Below are 25,555 nucleotides of genomic sequence, written 5' to 3' on the forward strand. Positions count from 1 at the left end.
AACTGCAATAACAAGAACATACACAGAATCCATATTCAACTGCAAAAATCTAGTCCTAAAAGATGCCACCAAGTACCTAGCACAATGAATTTAAAAAGACTCCTTCCACAGTACAGCACGTAATAACTGCGTAAAAGGAGCTCTGAAAAGCTTCCAGGGAGGGGGAGGGGGAGGTCCCACCCAGGGCCCAGGAACGAGCGCAACATGGGAGCAGCTCCCTGAGCCAGGACTCTGCGACTGCCCTGTGAGCCCCATGAACCCTCTACTGTCACACGGGGAAGGTGACGGCGCTATCTCCAGAGCGGGCCACGGGTGTACGGGAGACACTGGGTGTGTGGTCAGTAAACACTCTGGGGGAGGAGAGGGGAGGCAGGGAGGAGAGGAAAACACAGACTTCGTAGCACTGAAAGCTAGAGAGAACGTCTTCCAAAAGCTGAGTGAAAATTATTTTCATGCTTGACTTCTATACTCAAACTATTAATTAAGCGAGAGAATAAAATACATTTTATAAAGACATGCCAGATCTCAAAAGATATTTCTTCCTTGCAGCCATTCTCTGGAGACTACTAGAGGACATGATTCACCAAAAAAAAATGAGGTAGAAAACCAAAAATGAGAAAAATGATCCATGAAACTGTTTTAACCCAGGAAAGAAGCCCTGTGCCTCCCCTCCAATCTCATTCCAGGTCACACTAAAATTGATTCCATTCTCCAAGCTGCCGGACCCCTTCATGACTCTTTACATTTGCACATGTTTTCCCTTCTGCCTGGAGTTCCCTCTGTACTCCTTTCTGCCACCCTCTCCTCAATTCACCTGGGAGACTCCTGGTGGGAGTCAGGAAGAGCTCATTATCACCTTTGTGATACCTTCTGGTTCCCCAAAGGTCTGATGCTCCTTCTTCTGCTTCCAGGACACTTTAATTATATCTCCATTACAGGGGTTGCAAAAACTGTGACCTGTGGGCCAGATTCACCCACCTCTGCTTTGGTAAATAAAGTTTTACTAGAACAAAGCCACGCCCATTTGTTTACATACTGCCCAAGGCTGCTCTCACATCCCCATGTTGGGACTGAATAGTTTCCACAGAGACTACAAGGCCAGCAAACCTAAAATATTGACGACCTTGCCCCTACTAGAAAGTTTGCTGATCTCTTCCCAATTCTGTAATTCCTCCAACAGACTATAAGCTCCTTGAGAGGAAATGCTGTCTCTCTGTTCACTGTAAGGCATTTCCCCCTCCCCCCCCACCCCCCATCAGTATCCAAGCATAGCTCCTGGCACTCAGCACTCAAAGCTCAAGCTGGCTGATAGGTGAGTGAATACCAAGACGTAAATGAATATGTATATGTCTGCACACTACGCTTTGATTGCCAGGCTTCACCACTAACCCAAGTACTGCCAACACTGGGAAGCTAAGTTCGAGCTGTAGTTCCCAAACCATGCACTAAGGTGCCCCAAGGCACAGAAGCAAATGAACTGGGGTACCACAGTACATTTTAAAATTTCAGAGGAAACACAGTGACATCTATCCAACACTATGAGAACCTTTAGCTAAAGGTAGTTTGGTTTCAACACTAGGTCATGCCACATTTCTCTCAATGACGTCATATCTTTGTGAAGTGGGAGGGAAGGCTTGTTGGATGTCGTGATAAAACACAAGTACAAACCAAAAATCAATTGTAGAGGTGGAAAAAAGGGTGGCAGGGCCCAATCTGTTTCCAAGGTTTGAGAAGCTTTTCAGTACCCAGACAGGTGCATCTACGTGGCTTTTTAAGAATAAAATAAAGATATTATTACCTTTACGTTGATATGCATTATTTTCTCAAACTGCTACTAAAATGTCAGGTCATAAATACTTATTACTTTGATTGGACCTACTATTTCATAAAAAGAAATGTTAGGTTATTTCTTTTGACCTGGGGGTACTATAAGAACATTAATAAGAGAGGACAGACAGCAGAAGCAAGAAGAACTACAATCCTGCAGCCTGTGGAACTAAAACCACATTCACAGAAAGATACACAAGATGAAAAGGCAGAGGGCTATGTACCAGATGAAGGAAAAAGATAAACCCCCAGAAAAACAACTAAATGAAGTGGAGATAGGCAACCTTCCAAAAAAGAATTCAGAATGATAGAGAAGATGATCCAGGACCTCAGAAAAAGAATGGAGGCAAAGATCAAGAAGATGCAAGAAATGTTTAACAAAGACCTAGAAGAATTAAAGAACAAGCAAACAGAGATGAACAATACAATAACTGAAATGAAAAATACACTAGAAGGAATCAATAGCAGAATAACTGAGGCAGAAAAATGGATAAGTGACCTGGAAGACAGAGTGGTGGAATTCACTGATGCAGAACAGAATAAAGAAAAAAGAATGAAAAGAAATGAAGAAAGCCTAAGAGACCTCTGGGACAACATTAAATGCAACAACATTTGCATTATAGGGGTCCCAGAAGAAGAGAGAGAGAAAGGACCAGAGAAAATATTTGAAGAGATTATAGTCGAAAACTTCCCTAACATGGGAAAGGAAATAGCCACCCAAGTCCAGGAAGCGCAACGAGTCCCATACAGGATAAACCCTAGGAGAAACACGCCGAGATACATAGTAACCAAATTGGCAAAAATTAAAGACAAAGAAAAATGATTGAAAGCAGCAAGGGAAAAACGACAAATAACATACAAGGGAACTCCCATAAGGTTAACAGCTGATTTCTCAGCAGAAACACTACAAGCCAGAGGGAGTGGCATGATGTACTTAAAGTGATGAAAGGGAAGAACTTACAACCAAGATTACTCTACCCAGCAAGGATCTCATCCAGATTCGATGGAGAAATCAAAAGCGTTACAGACAAGCAAAAGCTAAGAGAATTCAGCACCACCAAACCAGCTCTACAACAAATGCTAAAGGAACTTCTCTAAGTGGGAAACACAAGAGAAGAAAAGGACCTACAAAAACAAACCCAAAACAATTAAGAAAATGGTAATAGGAACATACATATCGATAATTATCTTAAACGTGAATGGATTAAATGCTCCAACCAAAAGACACAGGCTCGCTGAATGGATACAAAAACAAGACCCATATATATGCTGTCTACAAGAGACCCACTTCAGACCTAGGGACACATACAGAGTTAAAGTGAGAGGGTGGAAAAAGGTATTCCATGCAAATGGAAATCAAAAGAAAGCTGGAGAAGCAGTACTCATATCAGATAAAATAGACTTTAAAATAAAGAATGTTACAAGAGACAAGGAAGGACACTACATAATGATCAAGGGATCAATCCAAGAAGAAGATATAACAATTATAAATATATATGCACCCAACATAGGAGCACCTCAATACATAAGGCAACTGCTAACAGCCATAAAAGAGGAAATTGACAGTAACACAATAATAGTGGGGGACTTTAACACCTCACTTACACCAATGGACAGATCATCCAAAATGAAAATAAATAAGGAAACAGAAGCTTTCAATGACACAATAGACCAGATAGATTTAATTGATATTTATAGGACATTCCATCTAAAAACAGCAGATTACACTTTCTTCTCAAGTGCACACGGAACATTCTCCAGGATAGATCATATCTTGGATCACAATCAAGCCTCAGTAAATTGAAGAAAATTGAAATCATATCAAGCATCTTTTCTGACCACAATGCTATGAGATTAGAAATCAATTACAGGGGAAAAAAGGTAAAAAAACACAAACACATGGAGGCTAAACAATACATTACTAAATAACCAAGAGATGACTGAAAAAATCAAAGAGGAAACCAAAAAATACCTAGAGACAAATGACAATGAAAACACAACGATCCAAAACCTATGGGATGCAGCAAAAGCAGTTCTAAGAGGGAAGTTTATAGCAATACAATCCTACCTCAAGACACAACAACCATCTCAAATAAACAATCTAACCTTACACTTAAAGGAACTAGAGAAAGAAGAACAAACAAAACCCAAAGTTAGCAGAAGGAAAGAACTCATAAAGATCAGAGCAGAAATAAATGAAATAGGAACAAAGAAAACAGTAGCAAAGATCAATAAAATTAAAAGCTGGTTCTTTGACAAGATAAACAAAATTGATAAACCATTAACCAGACTCATCAAGAAAAAGAGGGAGAGGACTCAAATCAATAAAATTAGAAATGAAAAAGGAGAAGTTACAAAAGACACTGCAGAAATACAAAGCATCCTAAGAGACTACTACAGGCAACTCTATGCCAATAAAATGGACAAACTGGAAGAAATGGACAAATTCATAAAAAGGTATAACCTTCCAAGACTGAAGCAGGAAGAAATAGAAAATATGAACAGACCAATCACAAGTAATGAAATTGAAACTGTGATTAAAAATCTTCCAACAAACAAAAGTCCAGGACCAGATGGCTTCACAGGTGAATTCTATCAAACATTTAGAGAAGAGCTAACACCCATCCTTCTCAAACTCTTCCAAAAAATTGCAGAGGAAGAAACACTCCCAAACTCATTCTATGAGGCCACCATCACCCTGATACCAAAACCAGAGAAAGATACTACAAAAAAAGAAAATTACAGACCAATATCACTGATGAATATAGATGCAAGAATCCTCAACAAAATACTAGCAAACAGATTCCAACAACACATTAAAAGGATCATACACCATGATAAAGTGGGATTTATCCCAGGGATGCAAGGGTTCTTCAATATACGCAAATCAATCAATGTGATACACCATATTAACAGACTGAAGAATAAAAACCATATGATCATCTCAATAGATGCAGGAAAAGCTTTTGACAAAATTCAACACCCATTTATGATAAACACTCTCCAGAAAGTGGGCATAGAGGGAACCTACCTCAACAGAATGAAGGCCATATACGGCAAACCCACAGCAGACATCATTCTCAATGGTGAAAGACTGAATGCATGTCTTCTAAGATCAGGAACAAGACAAGGATGTCCACTCTCACCGCTATTATTCAACATAGTTTTGGAAGTCCTAGCCACGGCAATCAGAGAAGAAAAAGAAATAGAAGGAATACGTATTGGAAAAGGAGAAGTAAAACTATCACTGTTTGCAGAAGACATGATACTATACATAGAAAATCCTAAAGATGCCACCAGAAAACTACTAGGGCTAATCAATGAATTTGGTAAAAGTTGCAGGATACAAAACTAATGCACAGAAATCTCTTGCATTCATATGCACTAATGATGAAAAATCTGAAAGAGAAATTAAGGAAACACTCCCATTTACCACTGCCACAAAAAGAATAAAATACCTAGGAATAAACCTACCTAGGGAAACAAAAGACCTGTATGCAGAAAACTATAAGACACTGATGAAAGAAAGTAAAGATGATACAAACAGATGGAGAGATATACCATATTCTTGGATTGGAAGAATCAACATTGTGAAAATGACTATATTACCCAAAGCAATCTACAGATTCAGTGCAATCCCTATCAAATTACCAATGGCATTTTTTACAGAACTAGAACAAAAAGTCTTAAAATTTGTATGGAGACACAAAAGACCCCGAATAGCTAAAGCAGTCTTGAGGGAAAAAAATGGAGCTGGAGGAATCAGATTCCCTGACTTCAGACTATACTACAAAGCTACAGTAATCAAGACAATATGGTACTGGCACAAAAACAGAAACATAGATCAATGGAACAAGTTAGAAAGCCCAGAGATAAACCCACGCACCTATGGTCAACTAATCTATGACAAAGGAGGCAAGGATAGACAATGGAGAAAAGACAGTCTCTTCAATAAGTCGTGCTGGGAAAACTGGACAGCTACATGTAAAAGAAGGAAATTAGAACACTCCCTAACACCATACACAAAAATAAACTCAAAATGGATTAAAGACCTAAGTGTAAGGCCAGACACTATAAAACTCTTAGAGGAAAACATAGGAAGAACACTCTTTGACATAAATCACAGCAAGATCTTTTTTGATCCACCTCCTAGAGTAATGGAAATAAAAACAAAAGTAAACAAATGGGACCTAATGACACTTCAAAGCTTTTCCACAGCAAAGGAAATCATAAACAAGACGAAAAGACAACCCTCAGAATGGGAGAAAATATTTGCAAAGGAATCAATGGACAAAGGATTAATCTCCAAAATATATAAACAGCTCATGCAGCTCAACATTAAAAAAAACATACAACCCAATCCAAAAATGGGCAGAAGACCTAAATAGATATTTCTCCAAAGAAGACATACAGATGGCCAGGAAGCGCATGAAAAGCTGCTCAACATCACTAATTATTAGAGAAATGCGAATCAAAACTACATGAGATATCACTTCACACCAGTTAGAATGGGAATCATCCGAAACTCTACAAAGAACAAATGCTGGAGAGGGTGTGGAGAAGAGGGAACCCTCTTGCACTGTTGGTGGGAATGTAAATTGATACAGCCACTATGGAGAACAGTATGGAGGTTCCTTAAAAAACTAAATATAGAATTACCATGTGATCCAGCAATCCCACTACTGGGCATATACCCAGCGAAAACCATAATTCAAAAGGACACATGCACCCCAATGTTCACTGCAGCACTATTTACAATAGCCAGGACATGGAAGCAACCTAAATGGGCATCGACAGACAAATGGATAAAGAAGATGTGGTACATATATACAATGGAATATTACTCAGCCATAAAAAGGAACGTAATTGGGTCATTTGTAGAGACATGGATGGATCTAGAGACTGTCATACTGAGTGAAGTAAGTCAGAAAGAGGAAAATAAATATCGTATATTAAGGTATATATGTGGAACCTAGAAAAATGGCACAGATGAACCGGTTTGCAGGGCAGAAATCGAGACACAGATGTAGAGAACAAACATATGGACACCAGGGGGGGGAAATGGTGGGGGTGGGGGGTTGGTGGTGTGATGAATTGGGAGATTGGGATTGACACGTATACATGAATATGTACAAAATGGATAACTAATGAGATCCTGCTGGATAAAAAAAAATAAAATAAACAAATTTTTAAAATGTATATTTTGTCATTCCTGAAGGACTTCATTTGAGTGGATTTGTGCAGATAAGCAAGGAATTGTCCAGTAGATGGTTAATCAGTAACTGGGAAGATACCTGGAAATATGTATTTAGAAGTCATCAGTTATAAATGATGGTTAAAGCCACAAGAGTAGAGGATGCTGTTCAGTGAGGAATGTGGGGTGAAGGAGCAGTGGGTTATTGGAGTTCCACCAAGGAAGTTGAGAAGGAATGGGGTCCTAATGGCATCTCAAGTCAGTGGAGGAAGGATTGGGTTATTTAATAAAAAGTGTTGGGACAAGTGGTAGCATTTGGTGGGGAGAGGGGAAAGCTGGGCCCCTGACTCATATTGTTCACCAGAATTAATTTTATATGGATTAAACCTTAAAATGTTAAAAGCCTTAATTGTACTTGAAGACAATATAGGTGACAATTTATGAAATCTTCACATGAGAAAGAAGTTTATGGTCAGAAACTATAAAGGACAAAACTGAGAAATATGACTTAATGAAAGTCAAACAAAAACTTCGCTAGAAAGGAAGAGAACAAACTGGGAAATATATTTGCTGTATATAACACAGTTAATATGCACATTGTGATATTTCTTTCTAATTGAGCAGTAAGGAACAGATTAATGCCTAATTAAAAAGGCAGACAAAAGATAGAATAAGCAGTGTACAAATAAAGCATTGTAAATCACCAATAAACATGAAAATGTATTTTGATTACATAAGCAAGGAAATGAGATTTATGGCTAGCAGCTGGACGATTAAAATTAAAAAAAAAAAAGATAACCCTTGATAGTAGAGAGTGTGGGGAAGTATGGACTGGGGAACAGAGCTGTTCCTGGTTCTTTTTGAAGGTGAGCTTTTATCATGCTTTCTTTCATGTTAAAAATCTCTTGACATGTTTTTAAACAAGAAGGAATGTTCTTCAGGTCATTTCTTTACTATAATAGTAGAGTGTTTCACCTCTGTGATAGAAGGAAGAAACAAGTTCATTTGTCTGATAGACGCTTGTTGACATTTCTTGAAGGCTGTTGAAGTCACTCCTATTATAGCAGAGCTGAGGTGAGACCTGAATGGATAGATGTCCCTCTTCAGTGGGGTGGGGCTTCCAGGGGCCTCTGAAAGATGGGAACCGTTGGCGAGTGGAGAATATGGGTGGGTGGAAAGGGCCATTCGCTGGAGCTGTGGTTTAAGGAGAGGCCTGAGGCCTGTGGGAGTGAGGAGGTTTGGGGAGTCACCGGTCTTCAGCTGTACTGTGGAGGGCATGGAGGCAGACCGTTGGTGGCCACTGGAAGGGCCTGGTCTTCCAGGCAGAGCAGGGACTTGATGCTGGAGCAGCAGGGGCCTTCGAAGGGTTTTAAGCACTTGAGTGATGTGCTCCAATTTGTTATGATATGCTGAAGTTGATAAGGAACAGGCTCTTGAATGAACAGGGAAGTCCTCGCTGGAATGATGACCAAAACAGACAGAGAGGAATGTCAGGATCCCGAGAAACAAAAAATCTGGGTGACAGTGTATAAAAAATTCCTAGGACATTCAGAAAAAACATAAGCTAGATTCTTATAACATAGCAGAGGTTGAATTTCAGTATTATTCTCCTGCATGCACAAGGCAGACTAAAATATGATACTGGAATCCCTAAGCACTTGAGCTATCCTCTCATTTAATTCCCAAACTTTCTTGGTTCATAGTGTCCTTAGTGTTTCATTAATGTTTTTCTTTTGTTTTTTGTTTTCTATTTTTAATACAGCAGGTTCTCATTAGTTATCCATTTGATACACATCAGTGTATACATGTCAATCCCAATCTCCCAATTCATCACAGCACCACCCCGACCCCCCGCCACTTTCCCCCTTGGTGAACAAATGTTTGTTCTCTACATCTGTGTCTCAATTTCTGCCCTGCAAACCGGTTCATCTGTACCATTTTTGCAGGTTCCACATACATGCGTTAATATACAATATTTGTTTTTCTCTTTCTGACTTACTTCACTCCGTATGACACTCTCTACATCCAGCCACGTCTCTACAAATAACCCAATTTCATCCCTTTTGATGGCTGAGTAATATTCCATTGTATATATGTACCACATCTTCTTTATCCATTCGTCTGTCGATGCCCATTTAGGTTGCTTCCATGTCCTGGCTATTGTAAATAGTGCTGCAGTGAATATTGGGGTGCATGTGTCCTTTTGAATTATGGTTTTCTCTGGGTATATGCCCAGTAGTGGGATTCCTGGATCATATGGTAATTCTATTTTTAGTTTTTTAAGGAACCTCCATACTGTTCTCCATAGTGGCTGTATCAATTTACATTCCCACCAACAGTGCAAGAGGGTTCCCTCTTCTCCACACCCTCTCCAGCATTTGTTCTTTTTAGAGTTTCGGATGATTCCCATTCTAACTGGTGTGAAGTGATAGCTCATGTAGTTTTTTTTTTTTTTTTAATTTTTCCTAATTAATTTGTTTATTTATTTATTTATTTTTGGCTGTGTTGGGTCTTCGTTTCTGTGCGAGGGCTTTCTCTAGTTGCGGCGAGCGGGGGCCACTCTTCATCGCGGTGCGCGGGCCTCTCACTATCGCGGCCTCTCTTGTTGCGGAGCACAGGCTCCAGACGCGCAGGCTCAGTAGTTGTGGCTCACGGGCCCAGTTGCTCCGCGGCATGTGGGATCTTCCCAGACCAGGGCTCGAACCCGTGTCCCCTGCACTGGCAGGCGGATTCTCAACCACTGCGCCACCAGGGAAGCCCTCTCATGTAGTTTTGATGTGCATTTCTCTAATAATTAGTGATGTTGAGCAGCTTTTCATGCGCTTCCTGGCCATCTGTATGTCTTCTTTGGAGAAATGTCTATTTAGGTCTTCTGCCCATTTTTGAATTGGGTTGTATGTTTTTTTAATATTGAGCTGCTTATATATTTTGGAGATTAATCCTTTGTCCATTGATTCCTTTGCAAATATTTTCTCCCATTCTGAGGGTTGTCTTTTCGTCTTGTTTATGATTTCCTTTGCTGTGGAAAAGCTTTGAAGTGTCATTAGGTCCCATTTGTTTACTTTTGTTTTTATTTCCATTACTCTAGGAGGTGGATCAAAAAAGATCTTGCTGTGATTTATGTCAAAGAGTGTTCTTCCTATGTTTTCCTCTAAGAGTTTTATAGTGTCTGGTCTTACATTTCGGTCTGTAATCCATTTTGAGTTTATTTTTGTGTATGGTGTTAGGGAGTGTTCTAATTTCCTTCTTTTACATGTAGCTGTCCAGTTTTCCCAGCACGACTTATTGAAGAGACTGTCTTTTCTCCATTGTCTATCCTTGCCTCCTTTGTCATAGATTAGTTGACCATAGGTGCGTGGGTTTATCTCTGGGCTTTCTAACTTGTTCCATTGATCTATGTTTCTGTTTTTGTGCCAGTACCATATTGTCTTGATTACTGTAGCTTTGTAGTATAGTCTGAAGTCAGGGAATCTGATTCCTCCAGCTCCATTTTTTTCCCTCAAGACTGCTTTAGCTATTCGGGGTCTTTTGTGTCTCCATACAAATTTTAAGACTTTTTGTTCTAGTTCTGTAAAAAATGCCATTGGTAATTTGATAGGGATTGCACTGAATCTGTAGATTGCTTTGGGTAATATAGTCATTTTCACAATGTTGATTCTTCCAATCCAAGAATATGGTATATCTCTCCATCTGTTTGTATCATCTTTACTTTCTTTCATCAGTGTCTTATAGTTTTCTGCATACAGGTCTTTTGTTTCCCTAGGTAGGTTTATTCCTAGGTATTTTATTCTTTTTGTGGCAGTGGTAAATGGGAGTGTTTCCTTAATTTCTCTTTCAGATTTTTCATCATTAGTGCATATGAATGCAAGAGATTTCTGTGCATTAGTTTTGTATCCTGCAACTTTTACCAAATTCATTGATTAGCCCTAGTAGTTTTCTGGTGGCATCTTTAGGATTTTCTATGTATAGTATCATGTCTTCTGCAAACAGTGATAGTTTTACTTCTTCTTTTCCAATACGTATTCCTTCTATTTTTCTTCTCTGATTGCCGTGGCTAGCACTTCCAAAACTATGTTGAATAATAGCGGTGAGAGTGGACATCCTTGTCTTGTTCCTGATCTTAGAAGACATGCATTCAGTCTTTCACCATTGAGAATGATGTCTGCTGTGGGTTTGTCGTATATGGCCTTCATTATGTTGAGGTAGGTTCCCTCTATGCCCACTTTCTGGAGAGTGTTTATCATAAATGGGTGTTGAATTTTGGCAGAAGCTTTTTCTGCATCTATTGAAATGATCATATGGTTTTTATTCTTCAGTCTGTTAATATGGTGTATCACATTGATTGATTTGCATATATTGAAGAACCCTTGCATCCCTGGGATAAATCCCACTTGATCATGGTGTATGATCCTTTTAATGTGTTGTTGGATTCTGTTTGCTAGTATTTTGTTGAGGATTCTTGCATCTATATTCATCAGTGATATTGGTCTGTAATTTTCTTTTTTTGTAGTATCTTTCTCTGGTTTTGGTATCAGGGTGATGGTGGCCTCACAGAATGAGTTTGGGAGTGTTTCTTCCTCTGCAATTTTTTGGAAGAGTTTGAGAAGGATGGGTGTTAGCTCTTCTCTAAATGTTTGATAGAATTCACCTGTGAAGCCATCTGGTCCTGGACTTTTGTTTGTTGGAAGATTTTTAATCACAGTTTCAATTTCATTACTTGTGATTGGTCTGTTCATATTTTCTATTTCTTCCTGCTTCAGTCTTGGAAGGTTATACCTTTTTATGAATTTGTCCATTTCTTCCAGTTTGTCCATTTTATTGGCATAGAGTTGCCTGTAGTAATCTCTTAGTATGCTTTGTATTTCTGCAGTGTCTGTTGTAACTTCTCCTTTTTCATTTCTAATTTTATTGATTTGAGTCCTCTCCCTCTTTTTCTTGATGAGTCTGGTTAATGGTTTATCAATTTTGTTTATCTTGTCAAAGAACCAGCTTTTAGTTTTATTGATCTTTGCTACTGTTTTCTTTGTTCCTATTTCATTTATTTCTGCTCTGATCTTTATGAGTTCTTTCCTTCTGCTAACTTTGGGTTTTGTTTGTTCTTCTTTCTCTAGTTCCTTTAAGTGTAAGGTTAGATTGTTTATTTGAGATGTTTGTTGTTTCTTGAGGTAGGATTATACTGCTATAAACTTCCCTCTTAGAACTGCTTTTGCTGCATCCCATAGGTTTTGGATCGTTGTGTTTTCATTGTCATTTGTCTCTAGGTATTTTTTGATTTCCTCTTTGAGTTCTTCAATGACCTCTTGGTTATTTAGTAATGTATTGTTTAGCCTCCATGTGTTTGTGTTTTTTACGTTTTTTCCCTGTAATTGATTTCTAATCTCATAGCATTGTGGTCAGAAAAGATGCTTGATATGATTTCAATTTTCTTCAATTTACTCAGGCTTGATTTGTGACCCAAGATGTGATCTATCCCGGAGAATGTTCCATGTGCACTTGAGAAGAAAGTGTAATCTGCTGTTTTTAGATGGAATGTCCTATAAATATCAATTAAATCTATCTGGTCTATTGTGTCATTTAAAGCTTCTGTTTCCTTATTAATTTTTTGTTTGGATGATCTGTCCATTGCTGTTAGTGAGGTGTTATAGTCCCCCACTATTACTGTGTTACTGTCAATTTCCTTTTTTATAGCTGTTAGCAGTTTCCTTATGTATTGACGTGCGCGTATGTTGGGTGCATATATATGTATAATTGTTATATCTTTTGCTTGGATTCATCCCCTGATCATTATGTAGTGTCCTTCCTTGTCTCTTGTAACATGCTTTATTTTAAATTCTATTTTATCTGATATGAGTATTGCTACTCCAGCTTCCTTTTGATTTCCATTTGTATGGAATATCTTTTTCCATCCCCTCACTTTCAGTCTGTATGTGTCCCTAGGTCTGAAGTGGGTCTCTTGGAGACAGCATATATATGAGTCTTGTTTTTGTATCCATTCAGCCAGCCTGTGTCTTTTGGTTGGAGCATTTAATCCATTCACGTTTAAGGTAATTATCTACATGTATGTTCCTACTGCCATTTTCTTGTTTTGGGTTTGTTTTTGTAGGTCCTTTTCTTCTCTTGTGTTTCCCACTTAGAGAAGTTCCTTTAGCATTTGTTGTAGAGCTGGTTTGGTGGTGCTGAATTCTCTTAGCTTTTGCTTGTCTGTAAAGCTTTTGATTTCTCCATCAAATCTGAATGAGAACCTTGCCAGGTAGAATAACCTTGGTTTTAAGTTCTTCCCTTTCATCACTTTAAATATGTCATGCCACTTCCTTCTGGCTTGTAGAGTTTTTGCTGAGAAATCAGCTGTTAACCTTATCGAGTTCCCTTGTATGTTATTTGTCGTTTTTCCCTTGCTGCTTTCAATAATTTTTCTTTGTCTTTAATTTTTGCCAATTTGATTACTACGTGTCTCAGCGTGTTTCTCCTTGGGTTTATCCTGTATGGGACTCTCTGCCCTTCCTGGACTTGGGTGGTTGTTTTCTTTCCTATGTTAGGGAAGTTTTTGACTATAATCTCTTCAAATATTTTCTCCAGTCTTTTCTCTCTCTCTTCTCCTTCCGGGACCCCTATAATTCGAATGTTGTTGCATTTAATGTTGTCCCAGAGGTCTCTTAGGCTGTCTTCATTTCTTTTCATTCTTGTTTCTTTATTCTGTTCTCCAGCAGTGAATTCCACCATTCTGTCTTCCAGGTCACTTATATGTTCTTCTGCCTCATTTATTCTGCTATTGATTCCTTCTAGTGTATTTTTCATTTCAGTTATTGTATTGTTCATCTGTTTGTTTGTTCTTTAATTCTTCTAGGTCTTTGTTAAACATTTCTTGCATCTTCTCGATCTTTGCCTCCATTCTTTTTCTGAGGTCCTGGATCATCTTCACTATCATTATTCTGAATTCTTTTTCTGGAAGGTTGCCTATCTCCACTTCATTTAGTTGTTTTTCTGGGGTTTTATCTTGTTCCTTCATCTGGTACATAGCCCTCTGCCTTTTCATCTTGTCTGTCTTTCTGTGAATGTGGTTTTAGTTTCATAGGCTGCAGGACTGTAGTTCTTGCTTCTGGTCTGACAAAATATTTTGATGCTACATATCCACTGAGATATTTCACAGATTTCTCAAAAAACTCCACATGTGCAAAATAAACTCACCTTCTCTTCCAAACCTGCCCCTTGACAAGCCCATCTCCATTCATGGCATCAGTCTCTACTGGGTCCCACTCAACTACTCCTCCTTCTCACCCTTCCCACCTACTCTCCAGTTCTACCTCCAAAACACACCTTGACTCTCTGCCCTAGAACCTACCCCTACTTCCATTCCCACTGCTCTAGCAGGCCCTCATCAGCATCTCTGGCATAGGTCATTCACATCAATACTTAATTCATCCCATGGCCTCTGGCAGGGGCCTCCCACAGTCTATCTTCCACAATGACTCACCTGGCTCTGAGCAGCATCTCCATCTAAGTCTCATCATTCATCCAAACTCCAGGCATAATGTCTGGAGGCTGTCACACCAACTGCCCCTCTACTCCTGTGCTTGGGGCAGCTCTGCCTCTTGGCTCTCTCAAAGACCATCACGTCCAGATACTGGTGGTCTCTTCATGTTTCTGCTGCACTGTGGTGAATCTCCACTTTGGTCATTTATCATATCACACCAAGTATTACAAAGATTATTCTTTCCCTCCCTCCCACTCTCGTATCCCATTAATTATAAGTTCCCTAACAGCAGAGGTTTGTCTTTCCAACATTCCTGCATCTAAGAGGGCTTTATACGCACTACATATTCCACATTCATTTAGTGAATTAAACAAATCCATCCAAATGACATCTTTGGTAAGGACTTAAAATATTTTAATAACACCCAGTTATTTCTTTACATTCTGAAGAGAAAGTTGAATGCTATGCTTTTGAATGCACCTGTTTTCTATAGATAAATTTATGAATAAAAAAGCAATATTGGGTCAAATTGCTGGAGGCTTTTTACAAAATAGATGGAGTAAAACTATCCTTAATGCCCTTTCTAAACTCTAAGAGGAAAAAAATTGATAATTATGTAATAGTTTTGAGTGACTGAAATGCTGGTTTTAGCTAAGTTTACCATAATACAGAATTCATAAATACTATTTTTGAGATACCATGCACTGTTCACGTATTGTTTATTACAGGCAAGGCACTGTTTTAAGTCCTTTAAACGCAATATTGGACTTTAATCCCTATAACTACCCTATGGAGGTCCATATCATTATTGTCCCCCTTTTTATAACACAGAACACGAGGCACAGAGAGGTTTTTGAGGCTTGCTTGAGGTCCAGCAGCTAGACAGGGGCCGAACTTGTATTTAAATCCAGATCTGGCTATAAATCTCATCTCTAGACTATTACACTAAACTGAAAAACGTGGAGCAGAAAACTCAGTGAAGCGGAGTCAGGAATCCAGGGATCCAGTCCCTATTCCACCACTGACTGGGTGGCAGGCATGAGACCTCGGGCAAATCCCCTCACATCTCTAAAACCACACAGGTATGACCCAGGGCCTACTTACCCCACTTTAAATGTCATAAGAAATTTATAGCTGTTTTCTTCTCAGGACACCTTGCTTGTCACATCTATGAACTCGGATATCTAGGACGTGAGCAGGAATGCTGCTCCCCCGACCCTGCCCAGCTGAGTGCCATTCCAGGCAGAAATACCACTTGCTTTACCAAGCCCTTCCAACCATCACAGTAGGACAAATTAAGTAATTCAGGCAGTCGATGTCAGGAAACAAAAGAGCAAACAGCTACCATCTTACTGTTCTCCTCCAAACTCAAAGTACACTTCCGACTGGTTAGCTCTTGACTCAGCAGGTGTAAGCCCAGACATCCCCCGAGGGCCAGGCCGATGAAAGGGGTGACGCTGGCTGCAGGAAACGCAGTGAGGAGGATGGGAGGGCTGTGGTGGGCGACCTCCAGCTAGCGCCTAACTCTTGTATTACCACCGGTTAGGAACATGCGCCCAGTGTAATCACAGACTTTCAAGGTTTTCAAAAACAGCCAGAAATGCAGGGGGGTTTTTTTTCTTTAATGTGAAATCACCTTATTTTTAAATGCTGGCAACTAATTCCAATTTTTCAAAAAAACAGTATGTGGGCCAAACAAAACACATTTGCAGGCCCAATAGAATTCTTGGGGTGCCAGTTAACCTGTTTCAAAATGTATGGGCGTGAAAAAATTCTTCTCTTGCTGTTGAAATAATCTCAAAATATAAACTGTTTGAAGACATATATTTCAGGGCACAGATATTGACCAAAATGTTCCTGAATGTTTTAACATTCTTTAGGGCTGGAATCTGAAAGTTCTGTTCTCCAAAAGAATTCGAATGGCTTTTTCTTTCTTTTAATATATATATATTTTTTATTTTATTTTTTATTTATTTATTTATTTATTTATTTATTTATTTATGGCTGCACTGGGTCTTTGTTTCTGCGCGCGGGCTTTCTCTAGTTGCGGCGAGGGGGGCTACTCTTCGTTGCGGTGTGCGGGCTCTCACTGCAGTGGCTTTTCTTGTTGTGGAGCACGGGCTCTAGGCACGCAGGCTTCAGTAGTTGTGGCATGCGGGCTCAATAGTTGTGGCTCGCGGGCTCTAGAGCGCAGGCTCAGTAGTTGTGGTGCAAGGGCTTAGTTGCTCTGCGGCATGTGGGATCTTCCCGGAACAGGACTCGAACCCGTGTCCCCTGCATTGGCAGGCAGATTCTTAACCACTGCACCACCAAGGAGGCCCCACTGAATGGCCTTTTCTTGATTGGTCATATTATTCCATCCCAGATCTCAAAATCCTAAGCATCATTTTAGAATACAAATGCTTCTGAAAAAAAACAAAAACTAAAATAAAATCTTTAGCATTTGACCAGGGTTACAAGGTCTTCTAAGTATGTGGAAGTACAGCATCCACTTAACATTTATTTGAGTCTTCTACATAAGATGGAACAGAGAATGAAAAATACAACAGAACCTGAAATAACTGTCATTTGTCAAAACTATCTTGGAAATGGGCATCCTATCAAGACAGCAGATTCTACAGACTAGAAACATGTGAGCCTGACGTTGATCCTGGATAAGATTACAGAACGCATTAGGAAAGGGACCCTAATCCAATGTACCCCAGCCCTACCTCACCCCCAACTTGACAAGGCCAATGAACTGGGAAAGCCAGCATCAGAATCAGACATGAAGTATCTGGCTTTGAACAAGACCTTTCCTGACGTCTGAAAGATGTTTATGAGCAAGATGAAGGTTGTATAAAAAAGAGTGAAGGGGGCTCTTTCACCACGTGATCAATGCTACTCAAAGGGTGCTAATTAATCGATGATGCCAACCTGGACGAAGATTATGGACAGATGTGACAGAGTTCTGTTTTTCTTGACATTTTCATTAATGAAATGGAGGAAGATACAGGAATCACATTTCTCAAATTTGTGGACCAAAAAATGGGCAAAGTAGAAAATATACTGCACATAATAATGAGGATGCTAACAAATTAATCTAACAAACTAATCCAATAGGATAAATTTAGCATTGATAATTTCAAGGTCCCAAATAAAATGGTTATGATGATGACAATAACACACAGAAAATAAACAAATACAGTTTGGAGGAGATATGACTTAACAGCAGCATGTGGGAAAAACACAAAAGACTGGTTAGTGAAATGGGCCAATAATGTAATGTAACTGCCAAAATAACAAGAAGAGGGACAACTCTCTTGTCTCCTCATTTTATCATAACATCTAAAATCCTGTCCTCTGGTGGTATTAAAATTGAGGGATTCGTTTTTAGTCTAAAAAATGAGTAAGTAGGTAATCTAACATTAAAGTATTATTAATATGAAACATAAGCTATTATTGTTGTCTTTATTACTGTCCAAATTATTATAAATTCTTGCTTCAATATAAACCTTACTCAAAGTATTCTTATCCTTTCTCTCCATAGGTGAAACCTGCTCCCTATTGTTTTTCCACAGCTTTACTGAGGTACAACTGACAAATAAAATTGTATGGATTTGAAGTATACAGCATGATGATTTGACACGTGTATATGTATGCTGTGAAATGATTACCACGACCAAGTTAATAAGACATCTGTCACCTCACAGCTTTCTTTTTCATGTGTGGTAAAAATGCTTAAGATTTACTCTCATAACAAATTTCAGATATACAATACCGTCTTATTAACTATAGATTCCCAGAATTTATTCATCTTATAGCTGAAAGTTTGTGCCCTCTGACCAACATCTTTAGCTCAAGCGGCTACTGCATCACTCCCACTTCACCTACTCCCTGTTTTATAACCACCCACACTTTGGATCTCTCAAACTTTTAGCAACATAAGGGTAAAGCATCAGTAGATCTGTGTTTGATAGCTTTGAACACATTGAATGCTTTCTCACCATTTGAGTTTAATCAAAAGCTTTAAGAAAAGGGCATGATGGATTGAGCATGGGAAGAGCAGAGTCATTACTGCTGCACGTGTCATTATTAGGAAATAATGTCTCAACATTATTAGGAAAGTAAAGACAAACTTCCAGGGCCGGGCCTGGCTGGGGCCTTGTTGGGGCTTCTTCCCCTTGGTCTGCACTCCTGCCAGGTTGCTCCCTGGTCTCTGGATTCCCAAGCCTCCATGACACAAGCTGGAGGCCCCCTTCTGAATCGTCAGTCTCACATGCCTGAAATTTTCCATGGCTCTCCCTGGCCTACGGAGAAGGTGCCAGCTGTCAGCATGGCATGAGGCTCTCTGCTGTTCCAAGCCGCCTAACTTCAGTCCCACCTACCTTTGCCCTCTGACCCACACTGGCCCTGTGCTCGAGTCCCAACAAACACGGCAGGCTCTGCTGTCCTCTGTGTCACTGCACACCTTACCCTCTACCCAGAATGTCCTTCCTACTCCACTCTTCCCTGTCCATTTAACAAACACCAACTCGTCCTTCAAAACTCAGCTCACATCAGCTCAAGGTTGCTCCAGATCCAACCTTCCTCTGTGTCTTTCCTTATTGGTCCCCAAAACTGAGACAAATTTCAGTTGCCAATCATCTAGACTATCAGTGTTGTCTATCTGGTAGTAGAATTAAGAAGAAAGTAAAATATTCCTTATGTTTTTATCAGAAGCATAAAGACAAAAGGCAGATCAGACCCTCTCAGCAATGTCTGTGACCTCTTCTGTCCCTGTAAGCATTTGAGTTTTTGATCCCAGCAATACAGCCCATGGAATGCGTGAGTACAGCAATCACAACTTTGACTATTTGTAAGTGAGCTGAAAAGTTCCAAAACAGAGTCCCCTGTACTTTTATTGAAGTTTGCATTTGAGAAAGAGTAAGTTGGCTAAACTCTAGGTCTAGACAACAGCTTAAGGTCTGCAGGTCAACACAGTTTGGTTGCTCTCCCTTTAATATTACATACTCAGTACATCTCAAGAGAGATAAAGGGTATTTCTTTGTGAAAAGAGATCCCCCCACCACCACTAAAAAAAAGAAAGCTAATTGCTGGTTCCAGCGGAGGCCAATGAAGTGGAATAGGCTGTGGAAAGCAATGGTGTAGATGGAAAAAATGTGAGATAAAGAAAGAATAAAATATTGGCTTTGCTAGTGGCTCCAACCTGTGACATGACTTCTACATTCTTTCTACACAGGAACAAGAAAAAATGATTTATGAAACTGTCTTCTTTTATTAGGCTGTATCAGGGAAATAAAATGCAAGGTCAGTTATTTGCCATAAAGGTCCCGAGACACTTCTTATGAACACTGAGGGTGTACTTTATATCAAAACATTTACAGCTGCTGCCAAAACTGTCCCTACACAAGGAACAAATTACAAAATTAATGTACTTATATACCGTCAAATGGAAACCTTAAACTGCAGGCTTTTTGCCCTCATCCTCAGTGAGACCACGTGCTGGAATTTCTCAAATGCGGTATCGATAAATTCTATCCACCCTAAATTTATTAGTAGGAACCCACAGCAGTAATTTTACACTAGATAATCTCAAAAAAGGCATATCCTTCATAGAGGATATAGAGTAGCAATTTTAATACTATTAGCCCAGGATATTCTCACAGATATATAATGCAAGTCATCACTAAATCATCAGTGAATGTCAAGGTGAAATAACCTAGTCTGCTCCTCATGTACTTCGTAGAACAAGCAGGAGGCAATGTTTGTGTTCACTGAAAAGTAACATCACGACATAGTTTCTTTTAAAATCGCAGGAGAGGAAATGAGGCCCACTTGATTGTCAGCTGCTGTAACACACCTTTTACTGAGTGGGTGTGCCTCCTGGCCCTGAAGTGCTCTGGTCACTTTCCTTGGCATGCAAGTAGTGGGGGCGTGTCTGCCCTGCCCACTGCTGCATATCTGATGCCTACCCGCTGCCTGGGGAAAAAAAGGTCCTTAATAGTTGCTGAATGAATGAATCACATTTCATTTTAACAACTCTATAAAAGGAAGAAAGATCGGACCCTGACTTTTGAGAACTTATCATACAGAACTACGGAAACCGATACAGAAGGAAACAAAGGAGAAAGAAAAAAGCTTTTGATTCAAAATAAAATTTCTTGGCACTGGAAAGCATTTCAGTTTTAAAGTAAATAATAACTCAACAAAATATTTCCCAGTGACCAGAAGAAATGAAATATTTTGTCAGAATGTCATAAAATGCTTCTTACAACAGTTGATATGTTATTCTGCTTAGAAATCCTATATTAGTAGGAATATTGGCCTTAATCATAACAGAATAGTGAGGGAAAGGTAACATTTATCTAACACATACTACTGGCAGGCACGATGAGGTGGATATTATTATTCCCTTTTACAGGTAAGAAATCAGACACAGAACTTGTCCAAGTTCTGTGGGCTGCCTAACCAGTAAATGAAAAAAGGAAGCTGCTCTCATTCTCTTTACTACATAATATGCTCCTTACGTTGGAAATTCAGGAAAATAAAAATAGTAGTCACCTGTAATTTCAGCACAAGGAGATATTCTCACCTAACATCTGGTGTATAGTCTTCCGGCATTTTCCAGCATAAGAGGTAGAAAACTGCACACTCCTGCTCGCTCGCTCGCTCTCTCTGCCCCTTTCTCCAAAAACAAACAAAAACACCTTAGATCCACTTACACATGCTGTTTTGCAATCTGCTTTTTCAGTTTACAAATTTTGAGTATCTTTCCAAATCAATAAATACTTTCTTACCTCACTGTCAATGAAGAAAGGGTTTTTCATTACAAGTATTGATATATACCACAATTTAAGTAATCCATCTCCCTATTATTGAGCATTTAAGTTGTTTCTAGCTTATAACTATCATAAACAAAGCTACAAAAATCATTTTTGCAAACTAAAGGTTGGGTTTTTGGTGCACTTTTTGTGGAGGTCACCAGAATCTGGAGATGAGTTTCCAAGCTTGGGAGAGCACCCCACCCCTCGCAATCCGAGACACCCCACTACGTGGACTTCCCGCCAAGTGAAGAATCACTGTGCGGGGAGAAAGCTCCTGACAGGAATACGGTGCCCACACGCACCGCGTAGGCGAGAACCACTGCTATAGACTGGTCTCTGTGCACACACTTTATTTTTTTTTCCTTAGTTTAAATTCCTAGCGGTGGAAATGCCTGACTAAGGGACATGGCACATTTTGGAGGCTTTCGGTGAGTAATAAACAAAATTGCCCTCCTGGAAAGTTATAACAATTGAAACACCCACCAGCAGCATTTGAAAGTGACAATCCCCAAAAACCTAATGGTTAGCTAGATTTGTTTGTAAACAATCAAATCCCTATATGGCTCTAAGTTTTAAAAATAGTGAAACTATTGATAAAACATAGCTAGAAAAATAGCAAACAATTCAGACAACAAATGCTAAATTTTAAAGTACATACGTTTTCAAATACAAAATAAAAACTTGAATGACACCGGATCCCAGCAGACTGAACAGAAAGAATATTACAAGATCTAGTGACACCAGGCTCTGAAAAGTGCCAAGCTAGTAAGTAAAACTCCACATCTTCATTTGCCCATCTGGCTAATATTAGGCTTAATAGTTTGGGCTTTAATAGCAACATGCTCTGTTGTTTAACAAGAAAAGAAACTCATGAAACCATGTATTCTTTCAAATTTTATAAGTATTATCTTATAGCTAATGTGCAATCTTAAGTTCTCAAAATTCTCTTATGTATTCATTTATTCAACAAATATCTGGGCTGGGCACTGTTCTATGGAAACACAGCAGTGAACCCCACAAATTTCCTGCTGTTCCAGAGGGGAGCTCAGAACCCTGCAGTTAGGAATCAGCAAATCGTGGTTACAAACACCAGTCTGGAACTACTGGATTCTTAGGCAAATTAGAACACCTCTGGGGCTTGGTTTATCAGTAAACTTTAAAAAGTTGACCAGATGATCCGAGGCCCCTTCTGGCCCTTAAATTCTATACCTTCTTTGGTTTTGTTTGAATGCTTAAGCTCCTATTACTCGTAAATGCTTTGCATTTTACGTTATATACAGGACTATATATAGTCCTTCCTTAGAAATCAGAATGAAGCTCTCAGCCCCCTCCTCCCAAATTTTACATCTACAGTAAAACTTTGGTGATCCAGGTAACTTCAAGGAATGATACAGGATAAGGTTCATGTTAGATGAAGATTTATGCTCCCAATTTTAACTGTTTGTTTGAAAAGGATCCTAAGATGTTCTTGCCTCCTTCGCTTTTGAACTGCATGCACTATAAATACTACAGCGTGAAACATGAAACAGGACCCACTGGTGTGGCGGCGGGTCTCCAAGCCTGGGACTGGGAAGGCTGGCACCCAGCTTTAAGGTGGCACGCTGGCGGCTGCAGCACTAAGTCGTGATGGTGGAGTCTCACCTCTCTCCAGCTTACCCTCATCCCCAATTCAAAGGCACATTCTGTCTACAGAATGTCTACAATTCACTGCCCCACCAGCATTTTCAATATGAGAAATGGGAAGCATTACTTCTGCCACCACTTGTTATTTTCCACCACATGTTCCCACCACCACTACTTCAACTGTCCTCCGATCCAGGGTTTCCTTGGAGAAGCCTGCTCCTGCAAGCAGTGAGAAGAAGGCAAGGGGCCTCAGTATCCCAAGTCACCCTTAGGAAAGAGCCACACACTTTATGGGAGTATTAGCGCCTTCTTGTGGTCTTCCAGGATACTGCCACTTAATAATACAGATACAGATTCTCAGCTACTGGCACATACTGATTCCAAGTCTTCCTCTGTATCTGCCCTACAAACCAGAAGAATGGGTAGAGGCAAGATTTTCTCACCTCTCTGCAAAAGTACATGAAAAATTCACCCACCAGAAGGTTTTCTTCAACTTCCAACATAAAAGCATAAAACAGTATTTGATCAACACAACCTCTGCTCACAGGAGCAAGAGGAGCAGCAAGGATTGGTAAGGAATGTATGTGCTGTAAATCTTAGGCAATGTAAGACAAATCTGGAACTCCTGCATCTCTGTAGTTCACAAAGGAAATGTAAAGGTAGTAGTAAAAGTACTTTAACTCAAGCATCTAAGCCTCAATGTACCAGTGGCCTATAAAACAGATGCGTATGGGCTTCCGCAATTTGCCTGAAGACCTTTCACTGCAAGGAGAGTGATGAAAAACAAAGGTAACTTGATTTAAGATTTTGGAGTCACAGAATCCATCCTTTACATAGCATGTGCACAGAGCTTAAGAGAGAATGCTGGAAGATAAAATTATCTTATATGGGAACAACTTATTGGGTTCAGGTATCAACCAATTAGGATAGGAAATAAAAAATCAACCCCCCCTCATTCTGCAAGATCACAACTCCTGGTATCGAACAGGACCTCAAAAGTCACAGTTAAGAAAAAACAACAGATTCTAATTAGGCATCTACAACAATTGCTTGGCACAAAACTCATTTCCCAAGCTTTCAGTTAATATAAAGGAACATATATTTAGAATGACAAACAGATTAGAAGTTGGGAAGAGGAAATACCACAGTTCCTGATACTCCCTAAAATAGAACACACACACATTCTTCCTGTGAGAATTAAAGTACCTGCATAAAATACATACATTTTATGTGCTCATTAGTCTGTCATCTGCCCAAAAGGATTCAAACATTCACTATACCAAAAAAGGCATCTCTGAAATTTTTACACTTAGGCAAATGGCTAATCCACTAAAATCAAAGATGGAACTTCTAACTAAATTACTCAGAAATCACTATAATGTCCTGGAAAATTAGGCATGCTTTTAAGGCTTCATACTCTAATTTCAGGGAATAGAAATCAAATGCAACTGACTTAAAGCAACAATTTGAGAGGATGTGTTAACAGTAGACCAGATTTGGTAATGTCAAGGGCCAGAGCCAAGATGGAAAACTCAAAAGACTCCCAAATCTAGGTATTTTGACCAAAACCAGGCAAGATTATTTCTTAAACTCTCCAATTATTCATTAATTCTATAAATATTCACAGCCCATTCTGACCAAGGCTGTTCCTGGCACGGGGTAAGCAATGAGGAACAAGCAGATCCGTGCCTGCCCTCCTGGAGCTTCCAGCAGGTGGAGGAACTCCACCACCCAAGGTCTCTTTCCCACTTCTATAAATGTTCCTTGACATATGCAAATACCCAGGACACTAGCCCCAGTGCCTGCTCTCTCCTGCCAGCCACTTTTTCATCATAAATTCCAGCCACATAGGCAGCCCTCTGTTCCTCTGGCATGCGAGGCTCAGCCCCGCTGCAGGGCCTTTGCATGTGCTGTTCCCTCTGCCTGAGTCACCATTCTCCAAAAACACACTCAACTCTCAGTTCAAATCTCTCCACCTCAGAGAGGCTTCCAGGGCCACTCAGTCTAAAACAGCAGCCCCTACCCTGCCCGTTTGCCACAGCAAACCTATTTTATCACTTTCCCAGCATTTATCACTCTGATATTATTGCCTTTATTGCTTCTCTGCTTTTTATCCACCTCCCTCACTAAGATGTGAACTCATTAGAAGGGGATCTGTCTGTCCTGCGCACTGCTATATTCTTAGTTGCTAGAAAGTTGCCTGGAATATAACATATGCAATATTAGCAGTTTTGTAACACAAGGACAGGTACTGAATAACAAAGGAAAAAGAAAACACCTTAAATGTGAAAAGATTTGTTTGGTCAGTTTAAAAAAAAAAAGGATTATTACAGTTTCTTACATTAGTCCTAAAATCATTCTCAGAAATAAGCATAATGGAAATATAAAGCTTAACATTGGCTAATACTCAAATTATATAATGTATTTGGCTCAAGTGCTAGCTAGCATTAGTCTTACTTCTACAATTTACTCTGTTTTAAAAGCACTCTAAGAGACCTCAAATTTTAATTTTAAAAGGGCCAAATATTTTCTAAAAGCGTACTCCCTCTTAAAAGTTATGAATAACCTTCTCCCAAAGTGTACAATTTATAACCATACTATAGCAACATTAAAATATGAGATACTGGTGATAAT

The 25,555-nt window shown here is 39.5% G+C and overlaps 1 protein-coding gene across 7 annotated transcripts in view; it reads right to left on the reverse strand.

Moving 5' to 3' along the window:
* Positions 1–25,555, reverse strand: part of LIFR (LIF receptor subunit alpha) — a 91,817-nt gene that overhangs the window by 63,563 nt on the left and 2,699 nt on the right. For 2 of the 7 annotated variants that reach the window (XM_059916274.1, XM_059916275.1), the window contains exon 2: positions 21,067–21,155. The exons of 2 other annotated variants lie outside the window; for them this stretch is intronic. In XM_059916274.1, coding sequence (XP_059772257.1) covers positions 21,067–21,095 — 29 coding nt within the window. In that variant the 5' untranslated portion in view covers positions 21,096–21,155. Of the gene's footprint in view, positions 1–20,334; positions 20,359–21,035; positions 21,160–25,555 lie in introns of those variants that run through there. 3 more of the 7 variants (XM_059916268.1, XM_059916271.1, XM_059916273.1) reach the window with 3 other exon arrangements.

This window comes from Balaenoptera ricei, chromosome 3 (assembly GCF_028023285.1).
Source record: "Balaenoptera ricei isolate mBalRic1 chromosome 3, mBalRic1.hap2, whole genome shotgun sequence".
Taxonomy (NCBI): Eukaryota; Metazoa; Chordata; class Mammalia; order Artiodactyla; family Balaenopteridae; genus Balaenoptera; species Balaenoptera ricei.